General features: G+C 42.1%; 1 protein-coding gene across 1 annotated transcript in view; it reads left to right on the forward strand.

Annotated features, from left to right (window-relative positions):
- Positions 1-25945, forward strand: part of SORCS3 (sortilin related VPS10 domain containing receptor 3) — a 605369-nt gene that overhangs the window by 416714 nt on the left and 162710 nt on the right. Inside the window, exon 6 of the mRNA XM_070470143.1 lies at positions 17374-17438. Coding sequence (XP_070326244.1) covers positions 17374-17438 — 65 coding nt within the window. The remainder of the gene's footprint in view (positions 1-17373; positions 17439-25945) is intronic.

Genomic DNA, 25945 nt, shown 5'->3' on the forward strand with positions numbered 1-25945 from the left:
TTTATGGCTGAATAGTATTCCATTGTGTATATGTACCATATCTTCTTTACCCATTCATCATCAATGGACATTTGAGTGGCTTCCATGTCTTGGCTAGCCTAGAGATTAAATTCCAAACCCTTTAACATGGTCTAGACTGCCTTCTCACACCAAATATCTGAAACATCTTTCCAAACTCACATGCACCTACTGACCTACTTTCTATACCTATCACTCATCTCATACATACCAGGAGATCATTTACCTCCAGGTCTTCAGTCATGCCTTCCCTTTGCCAGGATAATGGAAGCAGAACATTACAGTTCCAGACAAACTACTTAATGTCTCCTAAAATTCTGCTCAAAAGTTACCTAACTTTTGAAACCATCTGAACTGTCTCCCATTTCATTTTCAGAGATGTTAAGGGCATATTTCCTAAGATGGGCATGTTTCCTGAGATAGCATCTTGGCTTCTCCGTTAGAAGCTCTTAATATTTAGCCATTTTTCTAAGCCTAAGTTTCTTCATCAACCTAACGATGATAATCATGCTCTTCTCTCCCTTATAGAGTTACTGTGGAGATGTGTTCAGGTAATTAACCATGCCTGGTTGGGGAGCTGGATATCTTCTGCAGTCCTTTTACAGGTTCAGGTCGGTTAATGTCTGCAGCTCCTTCAGACAGTACATGATAATACTATGCTCATCTGGGATCAACCTCACTTTGCATCTCTCCAAAGCACCTCAAGTGTGGAGTAAATTAATTTTCAGCATGTTAGATGCAGTCTCAAGGTAATTTTCCATGATACTTCCCAGCAGGGAGGCTTTGAAAAAACAGCCCTCTTATAATTAGTACCATGTACTATGCTGCACTCATCAGCAGATGGGATTTATCCTTGCACATTTGGACTTGACAGAGGTCAGCCCTCATTTCTCTCTACACGTGCTTGTGTGCTCCTGACAAGCTGGCCTCTTTCCTTTCCTCCTTTCCCAGCCCTCCTCATCATACCCTACTCTTAGTCTAGCCAGATCCTTAGCTCATTGGCTGAAATTAATTATGATATCAGGCTGGAGTTTTGAGACTTGGAAGGACTTTATTCTCTGTTTAGATTTCATTTCTGACCAGAGTCATCAAGCCATCACAGTATCAAAGATGCCATATTTACTGCTCCCAGACAATGGAGGACACGGGAATAGGGACCTTTTCTCTGCCCCTTAGAGTCATTCTTGGGTTCAGTTCCAATAAAAAAAAAAAAATAATGTAACTAGGATTAATAGCACGAACATTTATTACTATCGCTAGCATCTTTGCCTTTCATGTCATTATTAGACCTCTTTCACAGAAGAGAAAACTAAGCTTGAGAGGTTAAGTAAGCAGCCCAAGTTTGCACAGTTCCCAAGTGCATCAGAAGCCAACCTAGGCTTTACTCCAGACCTGAGATATTAACCACAGTTCCTATACCACCTCTCTGTGTCAGATGGTTATCTCCTTCCAGGTTATTTCCAGATTCAGCAGGAAGGAGATTTCTGGATCAAATAGACCTGAATCAGAAATACCTGGCATCTTCACAGGAGGGGAGAAATCCCAGGACCTTTGTCTAAGGGCCGCTTCCTAGCCTGTGATCGAGGAGCTTCACATATGTCTTTCAATGGAACCTCCATCCCCAGCCCTTTGGAGAGCCCTGCATGGGAGGAAGGCAGCCCGTATTTTCTCCACGAACCACAGGACCCTTCCTTGATGGTTACACAGGATGATTTCAGCAAAGCTGACAAGATGTTTCCATATTTGTTAAACAAGAACCATTTGTTTAGCTCAGGAGCATCTGTTGAATAAACAAGATATCTGATGTGCCATTTGCTCATTGGAAATTAACAAACCCTTTAAAAATGGCAATTTGTCAGGAGTTATATGAGGCAGAATTCATTCTCAGCAAGTGCACAAATTGAAACTTCCTTCCTGGGCTTTCTAGAATCCCCCAGAGCTAGCTGTACAGAAGAAGTTCAGTTTAATTCTGCCATCATTAAGGAAAATATGCAGACATGTTGGGGGAAGTGAGGCAAGTGTCCTGTTAAGGAAATGAAGGATCCTGGAGAATGTGTCCTCCGGAACAGTTAGTAGGAGTTAGTCCCCTTCTGGTTTGTTTTTCCATTCGAGAATGTATGTCCTCTGGTTGGGAGGCACTTTCTTTTCTTTTTTTTTTCCTTCTTCAATGCTTTTTCCAAGAATCATTTGGTAAACTTGTCATAAGCCTGTTTGGTAAACTTGTCATAAGCATTATTCCTGTATGTGGCTTCCTGTGGGGAGGGAATGGAGGAGGGGAGGGTTTAACTTACTATAAGAATAAAGGAGATAGGGAAAATAGTGAAATGAAAAGGCTGTCACATCTCTCAGGGACGTAGTGGCTAGTTCTAGAACACTAGCTAAAATGAAGTCTGAGTATAATCCTATTTTTCCCATGAAACACAAGTGCTTCACAGTGTTGGCCCATTTTGAATTCATGCTTGAATGACCACAGTGTGCTGGCACAGGTGCCCCAAGCGAAGGGCCAGTGAGTGAGAGTTAGCATTTACCAAGTGCAGGTGCCATGCTAAGCACATTGCTGGCGCCATTTACTTATGTGCCCACAAACCGGTACTGTTACTCCCATCTACAGATGAGGAAACCGAGGCCCAGAAAGAGGTAGAAATGGGATTTAGACTCACACAGTCTGATTTCCCGTTGATGTAGTCATGATGTTGTATTGTCTCTGTTAGCCTTTGAAGAATCAGGGTCCCTGGGATCCTAGGTGTGAAGGTTGAGCAGGGCAGGCTCCACGCTCAGGAGCCCTGCTCTGGCCCAGAGCCGAGGGATATTCAGCAAGATCTCCCTGAGATTCCTGGGAAATGTTGGCTAGCTTGAGGCTGATAAGCTTTTTTGGTGCTTAGCCACTCAGTCTTGTCAGACTCTCTGTGACCCCATGGACTGTAGCCACCAGGCTCCTCTGTCCATGGGAATCCTCCAGGCAAGAATAGTGGAGTGGGTTGCCATGCCCTCCTCAAGGGGATCTTCCCAACCCAGGGATCGAACCTAGGTCTCCCACATTGCAGGCGGATTCTTGACTGTCTGAGCCACAGGGAAGACCAAGAATACTGGAGTGGGCAGCCTATCCCTCCTCCAGGGGAACTTCCCAACCCAGGAGTTGAACTGGGGTCTCCTGCATTGCAGGCAGATTCTCTACCAGCTGAGCTACCAGGGAAGCCCCAATTTTTGTGGGATTACAATTCGAATTCTTTATTTAGAGGGACTTTGTGGATGGGAGGGGCTGTTGAGCCAGGCAAGTTCTCAGGCTTTATATAAGTGAGTCCCTGTGGACTCTAGTTAGAAGCTAAGGAATTAGCTGACTCTGGGTCCAGAGCAACTTGCTGCCTCATCTCCTCACATTAGCCCTCTTAGCAATTGATCTTGTAAACTTTCTGAATCAGAGAAATTAAAGATGAAAAAGGGCCTATTAAGTGATGTTGCTCCAGCCCTGGACTAAGCAGAATGGCTCCCAGGAGAGGAATTCAGAGCATCTGGTTCAGTTTAATTGTAATTGTCCCAGAGGGTCTGACTTCTTGCTCTTCCCCCAGGCAGCCCTTCTCCAGGCCGGCAGATGCAGGTATGAGTGATGTCTCAGAGGAGTACGCTGTCCTGTGCCAGGGCTGAGTCCTCACCTCGGTCTCAGTTTCTAGGGCCTGGGAGTTTTCATGTGTTGCCTCTGGAATGTGCTGGGGTTTGGGAGGGATTCTGTTTTGGGGGTGGATGAAATAGCTCTAGCTGTAGATAGAAGTTGGTGATGTTACCTGTTTCTCCTCTTAGCCAGGAGATGGGCCTCCAGCAGTGTCTATGCAGGTAAAAGGGAGTGTAGGGGCTTGGAACAGTAGCGGGAGTCAAAGCCTGACAATACACTGGGAAGCCCTGACATGAGTTGTTGAGTATTCCTAAGCCTAGGAATGTCTTACTATCAAAGGCTTACTATCACAGACTTTGATCCTCACAACAACACTTAGAAGTAATTATGTTGTTATTCTCTTAACAGAGAAGGGGATTCTGAGGCTCAGGTCAGATGAGTGTCAAGGTCACGTAAGTTGGTGGGGGAGCTAGAATCAGAGAGATCTTGGACTGCAAAGCCCCCTCTTGTCCCTGCTTCTTAGTGAAATGCACTGAACAAGATAGAAATGCAGAGGAGGAAGAGGCAGGAAGGGACTGGTGCTGACTTTTGAGTTGAAATGGCTGATTCTCGGATAAACCAGTTTTAGTGTCCTAAACTGGGAAGATTGGGCCTGTGGCATGAGCTCTCTGGGTCTCAGGTGCAGAGATGTTAGAGTGTTTGCAAATCTGTAGGTACTTAGGCTGTGTTCCTTTCCAGGCCTCGGAAAGGGGGTAATTCACTCATGTACCCTCTGCTTAGAGAATGAGGCTGCTGGGCAAAGGTGTTCAGTGACTGATCCTTGCGTCGAAGTGCAGCTGGTTAGCGTTCATCAGCTCTGCTGCCCCTCCCTCCATCTCACTTCTTACTGAAGGAGATCTTTTCATTCTTTCAGTTACTTTTTTTTTTGGCTGCTATTGGCTGAGGGTCTAGACATTGCCGTGAGCTGCTGGTGGTTGGTTTTAGATCCCAGGATATTATTCAGGAAGGGCAGGCCTATGTAGATGACTGTCTTGGGTCCTGGCACACATGCAGGGTGGGAAGCATCAGACCCCTGAATGTAAAAATCAGAGAAGCACAGAAGGGGAACTGGGGGTCGGGGATGGGGGTGGGAGGGATCATCAAAAATTTCCTGTGCCACAGGTTGTCCCTAAAAGAGTTGTTTGAAGGAACAGGAGACCGTACACTTTTATTTTCCACCCATCCATGCCTTGTGTTTCTAGGATTCGTTTGATCTGTGTCACTGTGTCACTCTTTGGGACGCATGCAGTAAAAGGAAGCTCTGTTGAGGTTAACTTATAGGATCATTTGAATCTTCTCTCATCTCCTTTTCCACCTGAGGAATCTTGTGCAAGCTACTTAAATTCTCAGGATCTCTATTTATGCTTCTTTTTTTTTTTTTGGATCATGCAGTAGTTCTATTTTTAATTTTTTGAGGAACCTCCATACTGTTTTCCATAGTGTTTGCAATTTAATTCCCAACAGCAGTGCAATAAAATTTTCTTGTTCTACATCCTTGCCAACACTTGTTGTTTCTTGTTGAAAATAAGCCATTCTAACAACTGTGAAGTAATGTCTCATTGTGGTTTTGATTTTTGTTTCCTTGATGATTATTGACGTTGAACATCTTTTCATATACCTTTTGGCCATCTTTATACATTTATGCATTTTCAGTTTGTGGGTAATACGTGCTTCATAGATTTCTTCTTAGAATTAAATGATGTAATGATGTAAAGAAATGAGGTGCCTGGCACATTGTAGCTGATGAACACGTGTTGGTCGTTTTCTCACTTCCCTTCTTCTTTCTCCAGTGAAGAAAGGCAGGCTCCGTGGTGCATCATAGAATGTCCTCCAGGGCCAAATCCAGTGGACCTGGGTTTAAATCTGAGAGCTGCCATTTATTAGCTGTGATGACTTAGACAAGCCACCACCCTAGCTCCTCTGGGCCTGTAGTCCCTGGCTAGTGAAATGCAGACAAAAATTAGAAGTTTTAATCCTTGGTTCAACTTCATGATTAAGTACCAGCTTTATGCTAGGAAGTGGATTCACCACGGGGGACAAAGCAGGCAAGGCCCCCTCCCTTTAGGAAACTTACATCCTCAAGGAGAGGCAGGCATTATTCAAATAACTACACCAATTATTATGAGTCTTAAATAGTATCACACACAATGCATCATATCACAGGGACTATAACATAGCACACACATACTAGCTATCAGTACATGAGCATCAGTGATGCTGTGATTACCGTCTTCTTCATGAGGGCCCCATGTGATTACAGCCTATTTCCTCACATAATTTCCTGTTGTCTTCCAGACCCATTTATACACATGAACCTATGTGTATAAAGCAGAGACCCTTTTCTCTATCTATTCCTTTCAGCCCCAGTTAGGTCTGGCACAGCCATTAGTAAGGCTTCCCCATGAAGTGGGCTGTCTTTGTAGGCTCTGAGCAAGCATGTCCATGCTACCATAATGCACCAGAATGTGTGCCCCTAACAGTCTTGAGGCAAAGACCAGGAAATTCTGTTTTTATTCTCTTCAGAGCTAAGATACAATTAAAAATGTTACCACAGTAATTGGCAACATCCATTAACTTGATGAGAATTGCCGAAGGCAGCACATTTTTCCCCCTTCTGCACATTATTAGTCTATAAATATACCTGGTTCCTTTCTCTTTCTTCTCTAGAACTTCTACAAAATATCCACCCAAGCTGTCTCCTTAATGCCCTTTGCCTTTTCTAATTAACTCTCTCAGTTCCTTCAGCACTTCCAGTTCATACCACACAATCTTGCATCTAATTACATGCGCTGATATGCGAGGAAGCAGCTGGGGAAAGCCCACAGGACTGAGAGCTCTGGGCCCAGAGTCAGGAGAGTCTGGTGGGAACCCCAGCTCCACCTGGTTCTCTTGAGTGACTTTGGCCTGGGGTTTGATCATCTGCAAAATGGGACCAATACCTGCTAGGACTAAAGCAGTGAGATTACAGGAGGATGATGGCAAGGTGCTCTGTAAACTCTTGCATGTGGGGCCCTCCAGCTCACTGGTCCCCAGCAGTAACTTTGTCTCCCTGCTCCCCCTTTGGTCTTCTGCTCCCCAGGGAGGTGCAGGGCAGATGGGATCTGGTGGCACAAGACTGTTCAGAAAAGCCCTCTTCAGCTGCAGCTGTACCCTGCTGGTGGCTCGCGACACCTCAGGGACCTTCCCAGCAGGAGGTTCCTTTCCCTTCTGATGCACTCACTTGATTAGAAAGACATCCCACCCCTGCCTCAGAGAAGTGGGGCAGAGCAGGATGGAACAAGGGCCTAAGAGCCGTCAGCGCAAAGGAAGAGCTCATGCACCTCCACCCTCCACAACCACAGAGCCTCTCAGTGCCAGAGAGCAGAGCGGGAGGGGATCCCGGCATCACCCACCCCACACCTGGCAAGGCCTGTGATGTGCAGAGAGAGGAACTGTGCCCAGAGGGGCCAAGTGACATAGCCAAAGCCACAGTGCTAGACTGTGACCAGAACTGAGGTCTTTGCCCCAGCCCAGTGCTCTTTCTCCTACACTCCAATGCAAGTTTTCCTTAGACACTTTCTACACAATCAGTGATGTTCAGATGAGTGTATGTGTGTGTGCACATCTTTGTGTGTGTCTGAATGTAAGATGCCAGGAACCCAGTGGGAATATTCTCTAAATATGTGCATATGCTATTTCATGTTCATCAAGACAAAACAAGGAAGTTTTGACTCTTATGGAAAATTATAGGTTTAGAGAGGTTAAGTAACTTGCTCAAAGTCACACAGCTAATAGATATAGAGCCAGAATTAGAACCTAGGACTGATGATTCCAAATCTCCTAACCACTGGACATAGAAGAAACAAGTTCTTGTCCTAAAAACAGACTGTGAGTTAAAAATAATACCTCGTGTGATCCGGCAACCCCAATAAACACTGACTGTGTCATCCCAGACTCCAGTTTGGGAAATGTGGGGCAGTGAGACTTCTTTTTTAATAAGATAATGTGATTTTTCTCATTTAACAAAACATTATTTATTTTTAATTGAAGGATAATTGCTTTACAATATTATATTGGTTTCTGCCTTACATCATCATGTATCAGCCACAGTAATGCATATGTCCCCTCCCTCCTGCAGCTTCGTCCCAGCTCCCACCCCATCCCACTCCTCTAGGTTGTCACGGAGCCCTGGTTTGAGTTCCCTAGGTCACACAGCAAATTCCCACTGGCTATCTATTTTACATATGGTAATCTATATGTTTCATGCTACTCTATTTGTCCCACTCTCTCCTTCTCCAGTCCCCCAGCCTGCAGTGAGACTTTTGTTCCTTCCTAATTGTTTTTGAGCTGTTTCAAATCCTAAAAGATGGTGCTGTGAAAGTGCTGCACTCAATATGCCAGCAAACTGGGAAAACTCAGCAGTGGCCACAGGACTGGAAAAGGTCAGTTTTTATTCCAATCTGAAAGGAAGGCAATGCCAAAGAATGTTCAAACTCCTGCACAATTGCACTCATTCACACGCTAGCAAAGTAATGCTCAAAATTCTCCAAGCCAGGCTTCAACAATACGTGATTGGTAAACTTCCAGATGTTCAAGTTGGATTTAGAAAAGGCAGAGGAACCAGAGGTCAAATTGCCAACATCTACTGGATCATCAAAAAAGCAAGAGAATTCCAGAAAAACATCTATTTCTGTTTTATTGACTAAGCCAAAGCCTTTGACTGTGTGAGTCACAACAAACTGTGGAAAATTCTTGAAGAGATGGGAATACCAGACCACCTGACCTGCCTCCTGAGAAATCTGTATGCAGGTCAAGAAGCAACAGTTAGACCTGGATATGAAACAACAGACTGGTTCCAAATTGGGAAAGGAATACATCCAGGCTGTATATTGTCACCCTGCTTATTTAACTTATATGCAGAATACATCATGCAAAATGCCAGGCTGGGTAAAGCACAAGCTGGAATCAAGATAGCCTGGAAAATAACCTCAGATGAGCAGATGACACCACTCTTATGGCAAAAAGTGAAGAAGAACTAAAGAGCCTCTTGATGAAAGTGAAAGAGGAGAGTGAAACTGTTGGCTTAAAGCTCAACATTCAGAAAACTAAGATCATGGCATCTGATCCCATCACTTCATGACAAATAGACGGGGAAACAATGGAAACAGTGGTTGACTATTTATTTGGGCTAAAAAATCACTGACTGCAGATGGTGACCGCAGCCATGAAATTAAAAGACGCTTACTCCTTGGAAGGAAAGTTATGACCAACCTAGATAGTATATTAAAAAGTGGAGACATTACTTTTCCAATAAAGATCTGTCTAGTCAAAGTTATGGTTTTTCCAGTAGTCATATATGTATGTGAGATTGGACTATAAAGAAAGCTGAGAACCAAAGAATTGATGCTTCTGAACTGTGGTGTTGGAGAAGACTCTTGAGAGCCCCTTGGACTGAAAAGTGATCAAACCAGTCAATCCTGAAGGAAATCAGTCCTGAGTATTCATTGGAAGTATTGATGCTGAAGCTGAAACTCTAATACTTTGGCCACCTGATGCGAAGAACTAACTCATTGGAAAAGACCCTGATGCTAGGAAAGATTGAAGGCAGGAGGAGAAGGAGATGACAGAGGATGAGATGGTTGGATGGCATGGCCGACTCGATGGACATGAGTTTGAGTAAGCTCCGGGAGTTGGTGATGGATAGGGAAGCCTGGCGTGCTGCAGTCCATGGGGTCGCAAAGAGTCAGACATGACTGAGTGACTGAACTGAACTGAATTGTTTTTGTTTAACTGATCTCTATATCTTTATTATATATTTATAACCTATTTCTCAAATTATATCCTACCCCACTCTCTAACCCCTCCACTACCTCTGGCCCCTGACCCTCATTTTTCTGCTGGAGTCCATGCTAGACACACAAGAAGCATTTGCGAAGCTTCAGGTATTGGCTCAAGACCTCAGTGAACGAGGACATGAGAGGATCCCCACAATGCACTGCCATTTGGGGGTCACACATGCTCCATGTTGTGATATCCCAAAAATAGATAAAGATAAAGCAGCATTATTAGGTTGTTTTAAGTTTTAAAAAATTTTATTGGAGTACAGTCGATTCAGTTGTCCCTGGTGGCTCAGACGGTAAAGAATCTGCCTGCAATGTAGGAGCCCCAGGTTCAATCCCTGGGTCAGGAAAATCCCCTAGAGAAGGGAATGGCTACCCATGCCCATATTCTTGCCTGGAGAATCACATGGCCAGAGGAGCCTGGCAGACTATAGTCCATGGGGTTGCAAAAAGAGTCAGACATGACTGAGCAACTGACATTTAACTTACAGTTGATTTGCAATATTGTGTTAATTCCTGCTGGACAGCAAAGTGAATCAGTTACACATATACATATATCCTCTTTTTAAAAGATTCTTTTCCCATATAGGTCATTAGAGAGCATTGAGTAGAGTTCCCTGTGATGTATGGCTGGTTCTTATTATCTATTTTATACATAGTGGTGTGTATTTGTCAGTCCCAATCTCCCAATAAAACATTTTTAAAAAGTATAGACTTTTCTAAGTAACAGTTTATAAAAGATGTTTTAATAGAAATTAATTTCTAAAGAAATAGAAAAAAAAGAAAAATTCGTCCAATGTTATGGAATGTCACAGATTTTAGTTTGCTGGAAGCAATTCATAATTCCTGGCATGGTAGCTTTTCACTGACTTCAGATCCTTTCTTATTCTGTCTCCAAAGTGGTCTCTTATGACTGCTGCTCAGTATTCTCCTCCCCATCATGTCTATTTGCACCATCATGCCTTGGGCCATATCATCCCTCTCTCCTTTCTGACTTTCCAATCCCACACATTCTTCAAGTCTGCTCCTTATTTCCCCATTTCTGTGAAACCCTACCTGACCCACTGCACATTTCCAACAAGACTGAAATTCCCTCTGTGTGTTACCCCATAGATACCTATTAAAGGCACTCTCAGGAGATAGGTAGTGGAGTCTGAGGGTGAACATTCCAAAATCTAGTGGCTGGGAATAAGAGTATTGCCTGCTCTCTGCAATCCCTCTACAAATGAGGCAATGTGCTTGGTCTGTTTAATAGGATCAAATAGTTTTCTATGAGCAACCTTTTCTTAAGCTGTGATCATATGACATGATCTTGTTCTCTAGAGCTATGCTAATCTATAGCCCGTATGTATATAGAAAACAAATGGGCTGTGTGGCAGACTGGTTGGCAGTTTCCTAAGTGCTCACACATCGTGAGTATTCAGGAAGTACTTGCAAAGGGATTACTGGTTGTATTCCTAGCAGACCAGCTATTCAGTTGTATTCAGGTAAAACCTCATGGATTGTCACTATATTAGCACAGTCACAAACCCCAGTGACCAAAGCTTAGCTTCAAATTGCTACTGCCAGCATGAGTGTGATATTAGCTATGGTTCACTGAGATTCCTCAGTTGAGTTCAAACTCCTCATGTGTTGCAAGTGACCTCCTGATGTGTGTATGCCTTGTCCTGAAATAGGTCATGTGACTGCTGAATTTCATTCTAGCCATTTAGAATTTGGAAAGGTATTATATTAAATTAGACCATGTAGTTTCTCTTTCCTTCCTTCCTCCTTGGCCCCTCCCTTCCTTCCTACTTCCTTCCCTCTCTCTTTCCCTTCCTCCCTCCCTTCCTTCAATACTGCTTCTCTGGTAAGAAATGCTATACTTATGACCCTGTATAAACCTATATCTTCTTATATATCTTTACATGTTATGAAAAACACTTAGTCTACCACATGAAATGCTCTCTGATGCTTCCATTCCATATTTTATAAAAAATAATTGGGGTTTTATATGCTAGATATATTTTATAATCCACCAGTAGAACACAGCCTATCATTAGAGAGATACTGATAAAGTAGTCAGTAGCCCTTTTAATTTGCTGGGAGAACCAGGATGCTGAAGGGACAGTAGCTAACCCTTATGTCCAGAAATGGCTCTGCACATGCTGAGCAACTTTTAGAGAGCATATTAATGACGATTCTGGGTATGGGAAACAGAAACTGATTTTGTTGTTCACTTGCTCAGTCATGTCCAACTCTCTGTGGCCCCATGGACTTCAACATGCCAAGCTTCCCTGTCTTTCACCATCTCACAGAACTTGCTGAAACTCATGTCCATTGAGTCGGTGATGCCATCCAACCATCTCATCCTCTGTTGTCCCCTTCTCCTCCTGCCTCAATGTTTCCCAGCATCAGGGTCTTTTCCAATGAGTCGGCTCTTCACATCAAGTGGCTAAAGTATTGGAGCTTCAGCTTCAGCATCAGTCCTTCCAGTGGATATTTTAGGGTTAATTTCCTTGAGGTTTGATCTCTTTGCTTATTGAAAGAGAGAGAGAGAGATTAGAATCCCAGAAAGGGAATGCTTATTGAAAGAGAGAGAGAGAGATTAGAATCCCAGAAAGGGAATGCATTTAGACCTCACAAAGGTCCCTATCCCATAACCTCATGAAGTGCCTTCTTTCTTTCTTTTTTTCCTCTCATCTTTGCTTCTCTCTTCTTTCTGGCTGAATAGTTAAAGGTATCCAAGACAGGTTTCTTCGAGTCTCATGCTACGGTTTCTCAAGGCAGTCCTAAAATCTGGGAAACGTGTCTTTGAACCAGCTTCGGTGAGGATCTACCCTGGTCTAATCAGCTATAGACGGGGACAGAGCCATATAGTACAACATGGGCATAGGGTTCTACACCTAGAAATCTGTGGATCTGGGAGGAGCCGGCAGTTGACTGAGGCAGGGATTATTGTGATGCAGAAGGAGAGCTCCCAGAGTGCCCGCTGGAGGATCTGTGTTCATTTGAGCTAGATGAGATAACTGGGTTTTTGTGGCCCTAGCATTTTCAAAGAATGGTCGTGCATTTGTCAAGCAAATCACAGATGACTGTGTTTGACAGATCCAATATTGCTTTGAGGATAAATGGTGAAAATAACAGCATAATAATGGAAAATGAAGACTTTATTTACTTAATTGCCTAGAGATTAATTAAACAGATGAAATCTGTTCCACCATATTATGGAACCGTTTTCCACATTTATCCTAAACATACTGTTGGGGTTATTACTACTTTCATTTGTGTGTTCATCTATCTACTCAGCTGATATTTAATAATTCAGAGCAGGAAGGCACAATGCTAGGCGCTAGTGGAAAAATAATTTAATCAGATCTAAATCCTATCTTTAAGGACAGTACAATAAAGAAGGAGAAAAAAATTGAGGTACACAGGTAGTTGATGGTGGCATAAAACAAATTATGTATGAATCTAAGATCCATCTCTTTCTCACTCTGTACCAATGATTAGGCAATGTGCCATCTCAAAATTTTCATTTCCTCATCTGAAAAAAATTATACTGCCAATTTCAAAAAAGTTTGTTTAAGAATTAAGAGAGACAACATATTAAATTAATAATAAAAGGGGCCTTTCCTGGATGTCCAGTGGTTAGCACTCTGTGCTTCCACTACAGGGAGTGTGGGTTCGATTCCTGGTTGGGGAACTAAGATCCCACATGCCACATGGCCAAAAAAAGATGATAATAACATTTTTGGTTCATTAGATGCTCAATAAATATTACACTTAAAAAGTATTAGTTACACATAATGTGAGCTCTATATTGGTAAGAATTACATAGAGTTAGGTGTTGATGTGTGCCTCTATTTGAAATGTTTACATGCATTTAGTTCTCATAAAAACAATGAGAAGGGTGCTAGTATCATATCCCCAGTGTGCAGATTAGAAAAATGCAATAAGAAGAGATTGAGTTAATTGCCTGTGATCCCATGGCGACTAAGTGATGGAGCCAAGACTCTTACTCGGGGTGTCTGATTCCAAAATGCATGCTTTTAACTACCCTGCTGATATATACAAAGGAAGGGATATTTCAGCTTGGTTTGTGAAGGTTGCATTTCAGTCTCTAATGAGTGATTTTCAACTCTGACTGTACATCGTTATCACCCACGAGCATCTAAAAGCTATCGATTCCTGGATGATATTCCAGGGTAGTGGTTCTCAGAATGTGTTCCCTGACCATCAACATCATATCTTTTATGTGTTTGCTAAGAATGCAAATTGTTGAGCCCTACCCCAGACCTCTCAAATACAAAACTCTGGGGGCTGAGCCCAACATCTGTTTTAATAAAAAGGTTCTGATGTATTTAAAATGTGAGAGGACTATTGCTCCAGACCAATGAAACCAGAATTTACAGGATTGGGACCTGTGCATTGGTATTCAATATTTTTAGAAAGTTTCTCATGGCATTATAATGTTTAGTCAAGATCAGGAGGCTTTCATGGAAAGTGGTATTGAGTTGCGCCATAAGTGGGGAATATGCAGAGTGGGACAGAAGGAAAATTCCAGGTGGAGGGGCAGTTTGAGCCAAAATATCAAGGACGAGAATGTTGGTGGTGTGAGCTGGAGAAATGTGTTGAGACAAGATTATCTTGAAATTCAACAGTCTAGCAAATCAGTTTGTCAAGCATTTGTCCTTTGTCCCCTTAATACCTCCCTCATGCACATACTGATATCCAGTTTTCTTATTTCTGGGGAAGACTTTTCTCTAGAATTCACATCCACAGGGAGAGAAAAACACACCAGAGTTTAGCTCTGTCACTTCCTCATGGCAGCCCATGTGCTGCAAAGAAGCTGTCCTGAAGTTCTAAACTGGATTTACAGCCAAGTGACACTGGCTAACTGTGTGTCTTTGGACAGTTGTGTGAAGCTCAGTTTTCTCATCTGCTTAGTGAAGGGGCTGAATGAGATCACGGTTTCACAGTTGTTGCACCCAACTCTCTTGGGCATGGCTGTCTGAGTGAGCCATTCCTGGTTTCTGATAAGTTCCTGTGTGATCTATTGCACATGTTAGAACTTGGAGACTGTGTATGAACAGAGAATTCAGTTGCTAAAAATAAGTTTGAAAGCCACTTGGCCTTTTCCAGGTACTTCCATGAGTAACATCTGTACTTCCGTCATAGCATCTGTGAGCATGTGGTTCAGACATAACTGTGAGCATGTGGTTCCAGAAGCCAGTTTCAGTTTCTTCCCTGAAGGCTTGGCTGTGGCTTCTTATGTCCTTTTGTCCCCTGTCTTCTTGGTTCTTGCTCAGATCAAGAAGAACTCTCAATTTTGGAGAAGAATCCCTATCTTTCCCCTTTAGGGTTTCAAATGATCCTTGTGTGCTGATTCTGAGTTTGGTAATTGTTATAAAACTAAATATCCCCAGGAGGAAAGCACTTCACATGTTATTCAGGTCTGTGTAGATTTTTTTTCTGTTTTCTCACCAGTTGAGCAATTTTCATGATAAAAAATGATCTGGGACATAGACAGGAAACTGAGATCTTGTTTGAGCCTAAGAAGTTTTCTTTAGGACCCAAAAGTGAGCTCACGGCTTACTCGGGGCCTTATGAAGTTTTGCCTGAATGAAAGTGTTGTAATCATTTATTCAAAACATATTTGTTCATGGTCTACCAAGGATATTACCAAGAATTAAAAAAAAAATAGAATCCTACTTCTTTGAAATTTGTATCTAAGTATGGAAGACATACAAGTGCAATTGCATAAGTGATGTGATTAAACCATGCAAAGCAGTGGTTCTAAGACTTGGCTGTGCATGGAAATCACCTCGGAGCTTTAAGACATGCAGACGACTTGATCCAACCCCAGAGGTTTTGATTTCATTGGTCTGGGGAGGGCTTCAGGCCTCCAGATATTCCAAGGCCCCCCCCCCCCAGTGACTCTTATGAGCAGCCGAGTTTGAGAATCACCAAGGTAAGGAAGCAGATCAAATTCTTCAGTGAGATGAGGGATATTGCTGGAGGGAGAGGCCAACTAGCAGTGAAGGAAGGGTGAGGGGTATCTGGGGAAGAAAAGGGGCGGGGAGAGAGTTGGATCCAAGGGCACTGCAGGCAGGAGGGATAGGAGTCAAGACAGCTGGGAGATGCTCTCGATGGAGAACTAAGTCAGTCTGTCTGTCTAGTTCTGGCCTAGTTCCTGTGTGATCTTAGACACATGTCCATTGCTCTGTGCCACAGTTTCCCATTCACTCAAATATAGCTAATGTTAACTGTTCTCCTTACCTCAAGTGTTTTGCTTTAAGGTCAAATGAGATGAGGAAAAAATAAAAGATAGTATATTGATGTTCATTAGGCAAAAATAAAGCACTAGAGTAAAAACCTCTTTCATTCAGCTTCTTTGGGGAAAGAACTGTTTCACGTAAGTGCGCTTCTCTGTTGCTGAGCACAGGCTTTCTCCAGTTGCAGTGAGTAGGGGCTACTCTCTAGCTGCAGTGCTTGGGCTGCTTATTGCAGCGGCTTCTTATGTTGTGGAGCACGGGCCCGAGGGCGTGGGGCTCAGTCATTGCGGTGCACAGGCCTAGTTTCCTGGCAGCGTGTGGGATCCTCCCGGACCAGATTGAACTCCTGTTCCCCGCACTGACAGGCGGACTCTCAACCACTGGACCACCAGGGGAGCCCACATAAATGAACTTTTTAAGCAACTGAAGTTTAGCCATTCAACACAATAATCATTAACAAAAATCATTTTATTTTTCCAAACATAGGTCATTTGCAGCCCTATTTTCTTAAACTGAGTTAACTGATGTCATTAGTCCCCTGCTTCCCGTTTTCTCTGCCTGCAGCCTCTTGGCACAGATGTCAGATAGTGAACTGTGATATAATAACAGTTAGGGCCTTAGGACCAGAAGACGCATAGTAGATTTATGGTGTGGAAGGTTGGGTTTTGGGTTCTTCGGTCTGTTTTTCATAAGTTTGTCTTGCTATCTGGGTACCAGCTGTTGATTCTCATTGTTTTAAATTTGACTTTTCCTTTCTAACTTGCTGCCTCTTATCTATCCAGAACTGAAAAATCAGAAAACCAATCTTTGAATGAGATTGAAAATAAGAATAGAAAGACTAAGTGTCCAGTTTTGCTGGACAGAGTGGGTTATGTGATGTCTTTAGTATATGAATGTTTTCATGTCTGTGTTGCCTTTCTAAGCTGACTTTCTGGGTCCTACTCTCACCTGGATACCTCATGTAAGACTGGGCTCTATATGTGGAAGGTTGGAGGCCCACAGGAATTAGATTGTAAAGATTCTCAGCCTTCCTTTTTCTGGCTGTTGACCATAGAATTCTAAGGCTCCCCATTCTTACCACCAGAATTGTGTCCTTGTCAGACCAGATATTGAATATTTGTTACCAAATATTTATTGTTTACAAGGTAGAGGTAAGGAAAAGTAGATAGATAGGTCCAAACTCAGGAGGGCAGGAGTGTCTGGAAGCAAACAGCCAGAAGGGAGATTTAACCACTTCCCCAGGGAGAAGAAAGTGGGATGGAATATAGCACCTCGGGAAGAAAGGAAGTGATAGAAGTAATCAGGTTCGAGATGGTAGAGGGTCAGTGACAGAGGTTTAGACCAGCTTTACTATGGGGTACATTATTCTGTGCTCTTTTTGTTTCTGTGTTTTTGAGAGCTTCTGACTCCCTGGCAGTGCTCCAGGACGCCTGAGTTGTAACCATTACAGGCGGCAGCTGCCAGAGGCAACCACTCTACAGGGCCCGCCAGTCACCATGTTCTGTGGGTCCTCATGGAGAAGACAGGCCTCCTTCAGAAAGTAGCGTTCTGAGTACTAACCCTGAATGCCTCCCCACCTTGTTGTCTGCTGTCCTTGTGGTCACGGAGCTTCTGACTCTCCTTTCCTCCCCAGGTCAGTGGCCGGACTGGATAAGGAGGCAGACCTGGTGCACATGGAGGTGCGGACAGCTGACGGACGTGAGTGCTGTGGCCCCAGGCTGGGCGGGGCCTCTGCCTGCGGGCCTCCCCTCCACGCCCCGCCCCCGCCAATTTGCATTTTAATGACTTGGGGAGTTGAAAAGCCCTGAGCTCCCTTACTGCCATATCCATCTTTATTTCCTAGAGTGGGGGAGAGGCCTTCAGTCCCAGGGGAGACGTTTCATTGAAATAAACTCTCAGGAATGAATTTTCTGGGGATGGGAGTTAATGTGATGAATTTTGAGGCTCTTGTTTTCCTGGCATCTTCAGTGTAATTCGAATAGGAATGTCCATAGCTCATCGTGGTATTTTGCATTCATGTGGTGAATTGCAGGGACTGCAAGCTTTAAAAAAACTAAACCTTTACATAGTCAAGATTACAAAAAAAATGTAACTGGAAAAATTATTTGCCAAACTATTTGTTCATCCTTTCAGCAAATATTTAGGGATGGCCTACTGTGTGCCAGGCAAGTTTCTCAGCCCTGGAAAATACCATGCTGAGCAAGACCTCTATTGTCTCTGAAAATTAGCAATTGAATCCAGGATTTCACACCTGTGACCCCTTTGTACATCATGCACCTATATGCATCTTAAACAGAATTTGACTGATAAAGTATCATTTTGCACCAACTTAAGACTAAACTGAAACTGAAAGTATCCATAGGGCCCTTTCCTGTCCAATAAAAAAAAAAAAAAGATCAACTTAAAATGTATTAAAATTGTGAATATATATGATATACATGAAATATGTAAAATACATGAAAACTAATTAGCATATTCTAGGTCATAAATAGACCCAAATAATCCATGAAAATAACAGTGACCTACCAGTGCAGCAGATCAAAGTACCATACTGTGAGTTGAGGCCCTGGATTCTGCCACCCATTAGCTATGAGACCAAGACCCCCTAACCTCTTTGTTCTCCGGCTCCCTATTATCTGGGGGCACTTATCCTTGCCCTGCTCACCTCAGGGTCATGGGTTGAATGTACAAACATAAGGAGATTGTGTTTGGCCTGTATGCTGACATTAGGGTATCATTCAGGATACATTAAGAAGCCACATGAGCTGTGTCCTTGGGAAATCTACTGCTTTTGAAGCCAAACACAGATGTATGATAGAAACATGTACTTTGGGGAATATATTTTATTTGCTTTACTTTTATTTTTAAAAGAGTTAGAAGGCAATTGACATGTTACTCTATGCCTGTCAGTCTACTGAATTCCTTCCTTCCTGCCTGCCTTTCTTCCTTTTTCTTTTTTGATTCTTGAATATATATAAGTCTCTGAAGCATCTAAGAGTGAGGGATGACCCACACTCTTTGTACATTTTTTTTAAACAGAAGAGCTATTTAAGATTTAGGGAGATAATGCCACATATTCAAATTCAGTGATCATAAGTGTGGTGAAACCTGAATTCTAAATTACTCTTACGGCTGAGGAGAAAAAAACAATAACAAAAAAACAAAACAAAACGGGAACCCTGGAGGAAGGATGATATGCAGGGAGTTGAAGGGGTATAGTAGAGGAGCCAGAGGGAAGAAGACAGCAGCTCTCAGAAGATGAACCACAGACCAGTTTTCAGGACAAAGCCAGCCCTGGCCTTGATTGCATGTCAGCCTGTTTAAGCCGTATATGTGATCTGTGGCATCTGCCTGAGTGACCTTCTACCTGATACAGGAATCCCTTCTCCAACAACCGCTTCTAGTGTGTCCTCAGTTTCCATGAGCTCAGGCTTAACACATATCCTTTTCTGTTGATGGGAAACTCCCTTTTTTAAAAAAGTAATTTCTTACATTAAGCTTAAACTTATTTTCTGAAAGTTCAAGAATTCTGGTCCACATTAGAATAAGGCCTATAGTGCAGGATTGCAGTGAAATTTTGTAAGATTAAAAATGCAAAACATAGAAAAGTTCCTGGCCTATTGTCAAAAATTGAAAAAAGCAGAGTCGACTTAAAAAATAGTCACAACCTAAAGTTGAGAGTTATGTTTTATTCAGTGGAAATTTTTAGGACTTCAAGCCTGGGAGACAGCATCTAAAATAACCCTGAGAGAGCTGATCTGAGGAGGTGGGGGGAGTAGTCAGGTTATATAGAATTTTGCAGCAGAGGGCAGGTAGTCTGAACAACAGAAGTATTTTGTGAATTAAAGAAAAGCCAGATATCCCAAATTAAAGAATATAGCACTTTTCTTTATATGGGAAGATGCAAGAGTCTGGGCTCACTGAAATCATTCCTTTCATATCTGGGGCCAGTATCCTGTGTTTTTCACATCCTGAGTTTCTCAGTGCTCACCATAGGAGTGGCTGCAGCCTGGTGCCTGCCAGATCACAGGTATTCTCCTCCATCCTAAGTACTTTTAGGGCTCAGGAATTCACATTTGGAGGGCCGGAATTGCTGATGATGTGAAATCATTGTGTATTGATATAGCAGGAAACATTCCATTTCTCAGCAGACAGAAATATAAACAGGGATAAATGTCATGTGCCACACTTATGTTAAAATATATATAGTATATATTAATTCTGTGTGATTTTTTTTAGGTTTTATAAAACCAATTTTTCAACAGTTCCAAGAATCTTTATTTCAACCCAGTGAATTGACTCTAACCACCCCTTTATTTAGAAAGTGCACATAAGACTGAGCTGAACTGGGAATGTTTTATTTTGCATGCACTAATGAAATGCATGGTTTCTTTCTTCTTTGATGTGTGGTGAATGCTTTCTTATACACTCATGTATACACATACATCTCTATCTTTTTGATCATTGCAACATGGCACAAAATATATTTTATTTCCTTCCACCTCATCCCAATGTGGTAATTTAAATTTGAATTTGACTTAGACTTGAATTTCACCAAATTCACATGGATAGCCTAGTGATAGAATAAAAACATGAACACAAAACTCTCAACACACTACAAATGAAAGAGAACTTCTAATAAAGATCAACTATGAAATATCTAATGCTAACATCATATTTAATAATGAGATGTTGAATGCTTCCCCTCATAAGTGTAGGAAAAAGTCAGGGATGTTTACTGCTAACTCCTCTTTTCAATATTATGCTGAAAGTCCAGTCAGTGCATGAAAAGTAGGAAAATGAAATGTAATTCATATAGATTACAAAGGAAAAAACTGAACTGTTATTATTCTCATTGACATTATTCTCTTTATAGAATATCACAAGGAATCTGGGGGGGAAAAGCTTCTAAAACAAATATGGAAAGCAGGGTTATAGGATACAAAACATTCAGTGGAGAGAGGATGATAATTTTTAATGAATGGCTTTGGAAAAGTTCGGGCAACCATATGGGAAAAACAAACCTTTACCTGTGATTTACAACTTACACAAAATCTAACTCAAAATGGATCATATTTCTAAATGTAGAATATAAAATTATAAAGCTTTTGGAAGAAAATAGAGGAGAAAATCTTTTTGACCTTAGATTGACACCAAGAGCAAAATTGATAAAAGATTGATAAATTAGACTGCATCAAAATTTTTAAAAAATTGTTCTTCAGAAGACACAGTGAAGACAGTGGGAGAAATTATCTGTAGGTCGTATAACTAACAGAGGGCTTCTACCCAGAGCACATAAAGAACTTCTAAAACATAGGAAGAAGAAACAACCCATTAAAAAATAGGAAAAAGGTTGAACAGAACATTTACCAAGGAAAACATAAAGGTGACAAATAAGCACAACTATTTGTGTTTGCATATTAAATAATATCTAGATCGCTTGAGTCCTTTTGTAATTCATGTATTTAAAAGAATAATTTCTCTAAGAATGTTAAATCAGGCAAAATAGTGGATCTTAGATAATTATTTTTTTTATTCCTCAGACTTTCCTTCATTATTCCACTTCTTTTGGCATATTGTAAAGTCTATTCATTAATCAGCCTGTTTCAGACCCTTAACCCCATTTGCCAATTGCTATTTTGAAAATTATAGTCAAAGGGATCTCAAGCAGTGAATTCTATTTCTCTTCATCTTCCTGCATCTCTGTTCACATGGCCATTTTGCTCAACAGGTAGCATTCAGGCCCATCCTCTGGTGAGCAGTTTTCGTTGCAGATTCCTGGGGTCCCCCCCGAGGTTCTGGCTTAGAGGGTTTGATACAGGACCTGGGAGTCTCCATATTATGAAGCACACACTCCCAACGTGATTTTCATCCAGGTGCCTCTTCAGGAACACTGCTGTGTGTCTCCTGCACCTTGCACGGCATTGAAGTCAGAGCCCAGGGACAGCTGTCCTCAGTCAGCCCGGAGACGGAGCCTTGGTACTGGGCGGGAAGTACTCTGCTCTGTAGCGCCCGCAGAGCAGCGCGGCGGACGTGACTGAGCACAGCGCCTCCACGCGTGTGTCCGTTGGACGGCACTGCCCCGGAGTGAAGGGGCTGCAGGTGTGGCCTGAGGGCGTGCGGCTCTTCAGTGCCGCGGTGTGGCACTGACAGCCCTGTTTCTAAGCTCGGCCCCACGCCCTGGAACAAATGCAACATGAATAGGCCCCTTTTCTTTTTTCGCTGTAAGAATCTCCACTCTTCCCCAGTCTGGTCCTCCTCTTTGGCAGTTAGATTTCCAGATTAAACTAAAACCGATGAATTCTTTCTTGCCTTGGCACAGTTTAAACAGGGCAAAGCCAATCAATTTGGTTAATAACAGTGTGAAACCTTTTTCTGCTGTGAGATTAAAGATTCAAATGTCTTTTTCTCCCATTCTCTTCTGGAAGTCATCTCTCTCTGAATGTCATCAATGTCCCCTGTGAATACTCCTTTTCATGTTCTCCTTCTCTTTCTTTCTCCTTCACTCACTTACTGAGTCACATACACATTCTCCATCCAGGAGACAACAGTGTCAATAGATTGTTAATGTGGTGTGCTAAGAATTAGGGCTTCCCTGCTGGCTCAGCTGGTAAAGAATCTGCCTGCAATGTGGGAGACCTGGGTTCGATCCCTGGGTTGGGAAGATCCCCTGGAGGAGGGAACAACTACCCACTCCAGTATTCTGGCCTGGAGAATTCCATGGACTGTGTAATCCATGGGACTGCAAAGAGTCAGACACGACTGAGTGACTTTCACTAAAAGTTAAGTTGGGGAATTAACCCTATCAGTTAGAGTCTGTTTGACCTTGCACAAGGTTTTCTAACCTTTTTGTGATCTTCCAGTATTTCACATGTTTGAAAACACAAATATAAGGGATATTTTTTGGTATCATTTTTTCATCAATTGTCTAACAAGGTTCTTATGTGGAGTAAAATTTACAATGAGCAGATTTCAATTCAGTGAACAAATATTTAACCATTAAGCCAACCCCAAAATGATGCTGACTGCTTTGTGAAGTAGTGAGTTTCTCTTCATTGGAAATTCTCAAGCATAAGCTATATGTGTGCCTTGTAGGACTCTGAAATAAGTGCACCTGTACATGAGCTAAGGATTTTTAAATGTCTAGACTTCACATTTCTAGAATAAAAACCCATAGCATGTGTAGTACCATTCCTTGTCTTGGAACCATTATCAACTCTTCATGAGTTACTGTACCTTCTCACTAAGCCAAGATTAAACCCACTACAACTTAGCAGAGCATTCAGGCAGTCATTAGTAAGGCAAATAATTTTGCCTTAAAGAATCCGCCTTCAATGTGGGAGAAACTGGGTTTGATCCCTGGGTTGGGAAGATTCCCCTGGAGAAGGGAAAGTCTACCCACTCCAGTATTCTGGCCTGGAGAATTCCATGGAGTGTATAGTCCATGGGGTTGCAAAAAGTCGGACACGACTAATTGACTTTCACTTTCACTTGATAAAGAATCTCAGAATTAAAAAAAAAAATAGTTGGACTGGATTTGAAGTTTTAAAATTGTATCACTTTCCAAAAAGCACCAAGATATGTAACAATTGGCCCAAGGTCACACGTAGATAGTTCGTGACAGGGAAAGAACCAGAATGTGGATTCTGGCCTGATTCTCAGCCTGGTTTTCTTTTCACAGTTTAAATACACAATGGTTAGGATTACTGGTTCAGGTGTCCGATCACCTGGGTGCAAATCCCAGCTCTGTCACCTTCTAGAGCCATGGAATTCAGGTGCATTTACTTAATCATTGCTTAAGATCCCTCATCTATGAAAAGGAATGATGATAATTGTAACTTCTTATCTGGGTTGCAATAATTCCTGCATGGCTCTTACGTTCCTGTAATAATCAGTTTAACACATATATTTTTTTATAGAACCAGACAACAGAGTGAGGGCTCAAAATGTTACTTACTGTCAGCATCATTGTTACCACATAGTCATCATATTTACAACCAGTGTATTTAGTGAGTGGAGCAGAAAGAGCCTTGGATGGAGCATTAGGAATCCTAAGGCATTTAGAATTGCTATGATTTCTAAATGTATATAACTGTGAGATTACCCCCATGCCATAGGAAGGAAAAGACACTAGAATTTTCCTGTGGGTACTAAGAAGTTTCACCAAAACTCTGAATCCATAAGCACAATAGGAAGGAATGGTAGCTCTCTTTTCTTTTCTTGCTGTTTTGTAGTACCTACCTTGTCTCAGGTGCTGTATTGGGCATTTTTTCGATAATGTCAGTCTTTGTTGTTTTGCACAATGCCTACAAATAGGTTAGTCCCGCTCCCCAGACAAGAAAAGGGAGGCTTTTGGAAGCTAAGTAATTTTTCAGAGTTTCTTGGAATCTGCTCCATTTCACATATTGGCATTTTAGAGTTAATGCTGTTATTTAAAATAAATAGCTCCTGAGTATTTCTCTAAGAAAAGACCTGAAGTGCAGAATTTGTTTTTTGTTCACAATTTTAATTCACTTTTTAAAATTTTAACAATATGTGTATACCCAAAGGGATGGAAGTTGAGAGAATCATGGAAAGTTTTTTGTTTTTTGTTTTTCTCTCTGAGATGGCAGGAGGCATGACATTTAGGATTGTTTGAATATTTAATACTCTTAAAAGTAAAATGTACTCATAAATCTGAATGTAACAAAAATGTAATGTAATTCAGTTCAGCTAACTTGCATTGCAGTTCAGTTCAGTTCAGTCATTCAGTCGTGTCCAACTCTTTGAGACCTCATGGACTGCAGCACACCAGGCCTCCCTGTCCATCTCCAACTCCCGGAGTTTACTCAAACTCATGTCCATTGAGTCGGTGATGCCATTCAACTATCTCATTCTCTGTCTTCGCCTTCTCCTCCTGCCTTCAATCTTTCCCAGCATCAGGGTCTTTTCCAATGAGTTAGTTCTTCGCATCAGGTGGCCAAAGTATTGGAGTTTCAGCTTCAGCATCAATCCTTCCAATGAACACTTAGGACTGATCTCCTTTAGGATGGACTGGTTGGATCTCCTTCCCGTCCAAGGGACTCTCAAGTGTCTTCTCCAACACCACAGTTCAAAAGCATCAATTCTTTGGCCCTCGGCTTTCTTTACGGTCCAACTCTCACATCCATACATGATCACTGGAAAAACCATAGCTTTGATTAGATGGACCTTTGTTGGCAAAGTCATGTCTCTGTTTCTTAATATGCTGTCTAGGTTGATCATAACTTTCCTTTCAAGGAGCAAGCATCTTTTAATTTCATGGTTGCAATCACCATCTGCAGTGATTTTGAAGCCCCCCAAAACAAAGTCTGTCACTGTTTCCACTGTTTCCCCATCTATTAGCTATGAAGTGATGGGACCAGATGCCATGATCTTAGTTTTCAGAATGTTGAGTTTTAAGCCAACTTTTTCACTCTCCTCTTTAACATTCATCAAGAGGCCCTTTAGTTCTTCTTCGCATTCTGCCACAAGTGTGGTGTCATCTGCATATCTGAGGTTATTGATATTTCTCCCGGCAATCTTGATTCTAGCTTGTGCTTCTTCCAGCCCAGTGTTTCTCATGATGTACTCTGCATATAAGTTAAATAAACAGGGTGACAATATATATACAGCCTTGATGTACTCCTTTCCCTATTTGGAACCAGTCTGTTGTTCCATGTCCAGTTCTAACTGTTGCTTCCTGATCTGCATACAGTTTTCTCAAGAGGCAGGTCAGGTGGTCTGGTATTCCCATCTCTTTTAAAATTTTCCAGAGTTTGTTGTGGTCCACACAGTCAAAGGCTTTGGCATAGTAAATAAAGCAGAAGTAGATGTTTTTTCTGGAATTCTCTTGCTTTTTCGGTTATCCAATGGATGTTGGCAATTTGACCTCTGGCTCCTCTGCCTTTCTAAATCCAGCTTGAACATCTGGAAGTTCACGGTTCACAAACTGTTGAAGCCTGGCTTGGAGAATTTTGAGCATTACTTTACTAGCATGTGAGATGAGTACAATTGTGCGGTAGTTTGAGCATTTTTTGGCATTTTGCATTTACTGAAGCTTTATAAAGTCAGTGCTAGGAGAGAAGCAAAGATGGCAAGACTTTAATCCAGGCTTCTAAGGAGGTGATTCTTTTGGAAAGGTTTGACATGGTGAGAAATGCTGGACTTCACCGTGAAACTCATTGATGTAGATGGATGAGAAACTT

This window comes from Odocoileus virginianus, chromosome 7 (assembly GCF_023699985.2).
Source record: "Odocoileus virginianus isolate 20LAN1187 ecotype Illinois chromosome 7, Ovbor_1.2, whole genome shotgun sequence".
In the NCBI taxonomy this organism is placed as follows: Eukaryota; Metazoa; Chordata; class Mammalia; order Artiodactyla; family Cervidae; genus Odocoileus; species Odocoileus virginianus.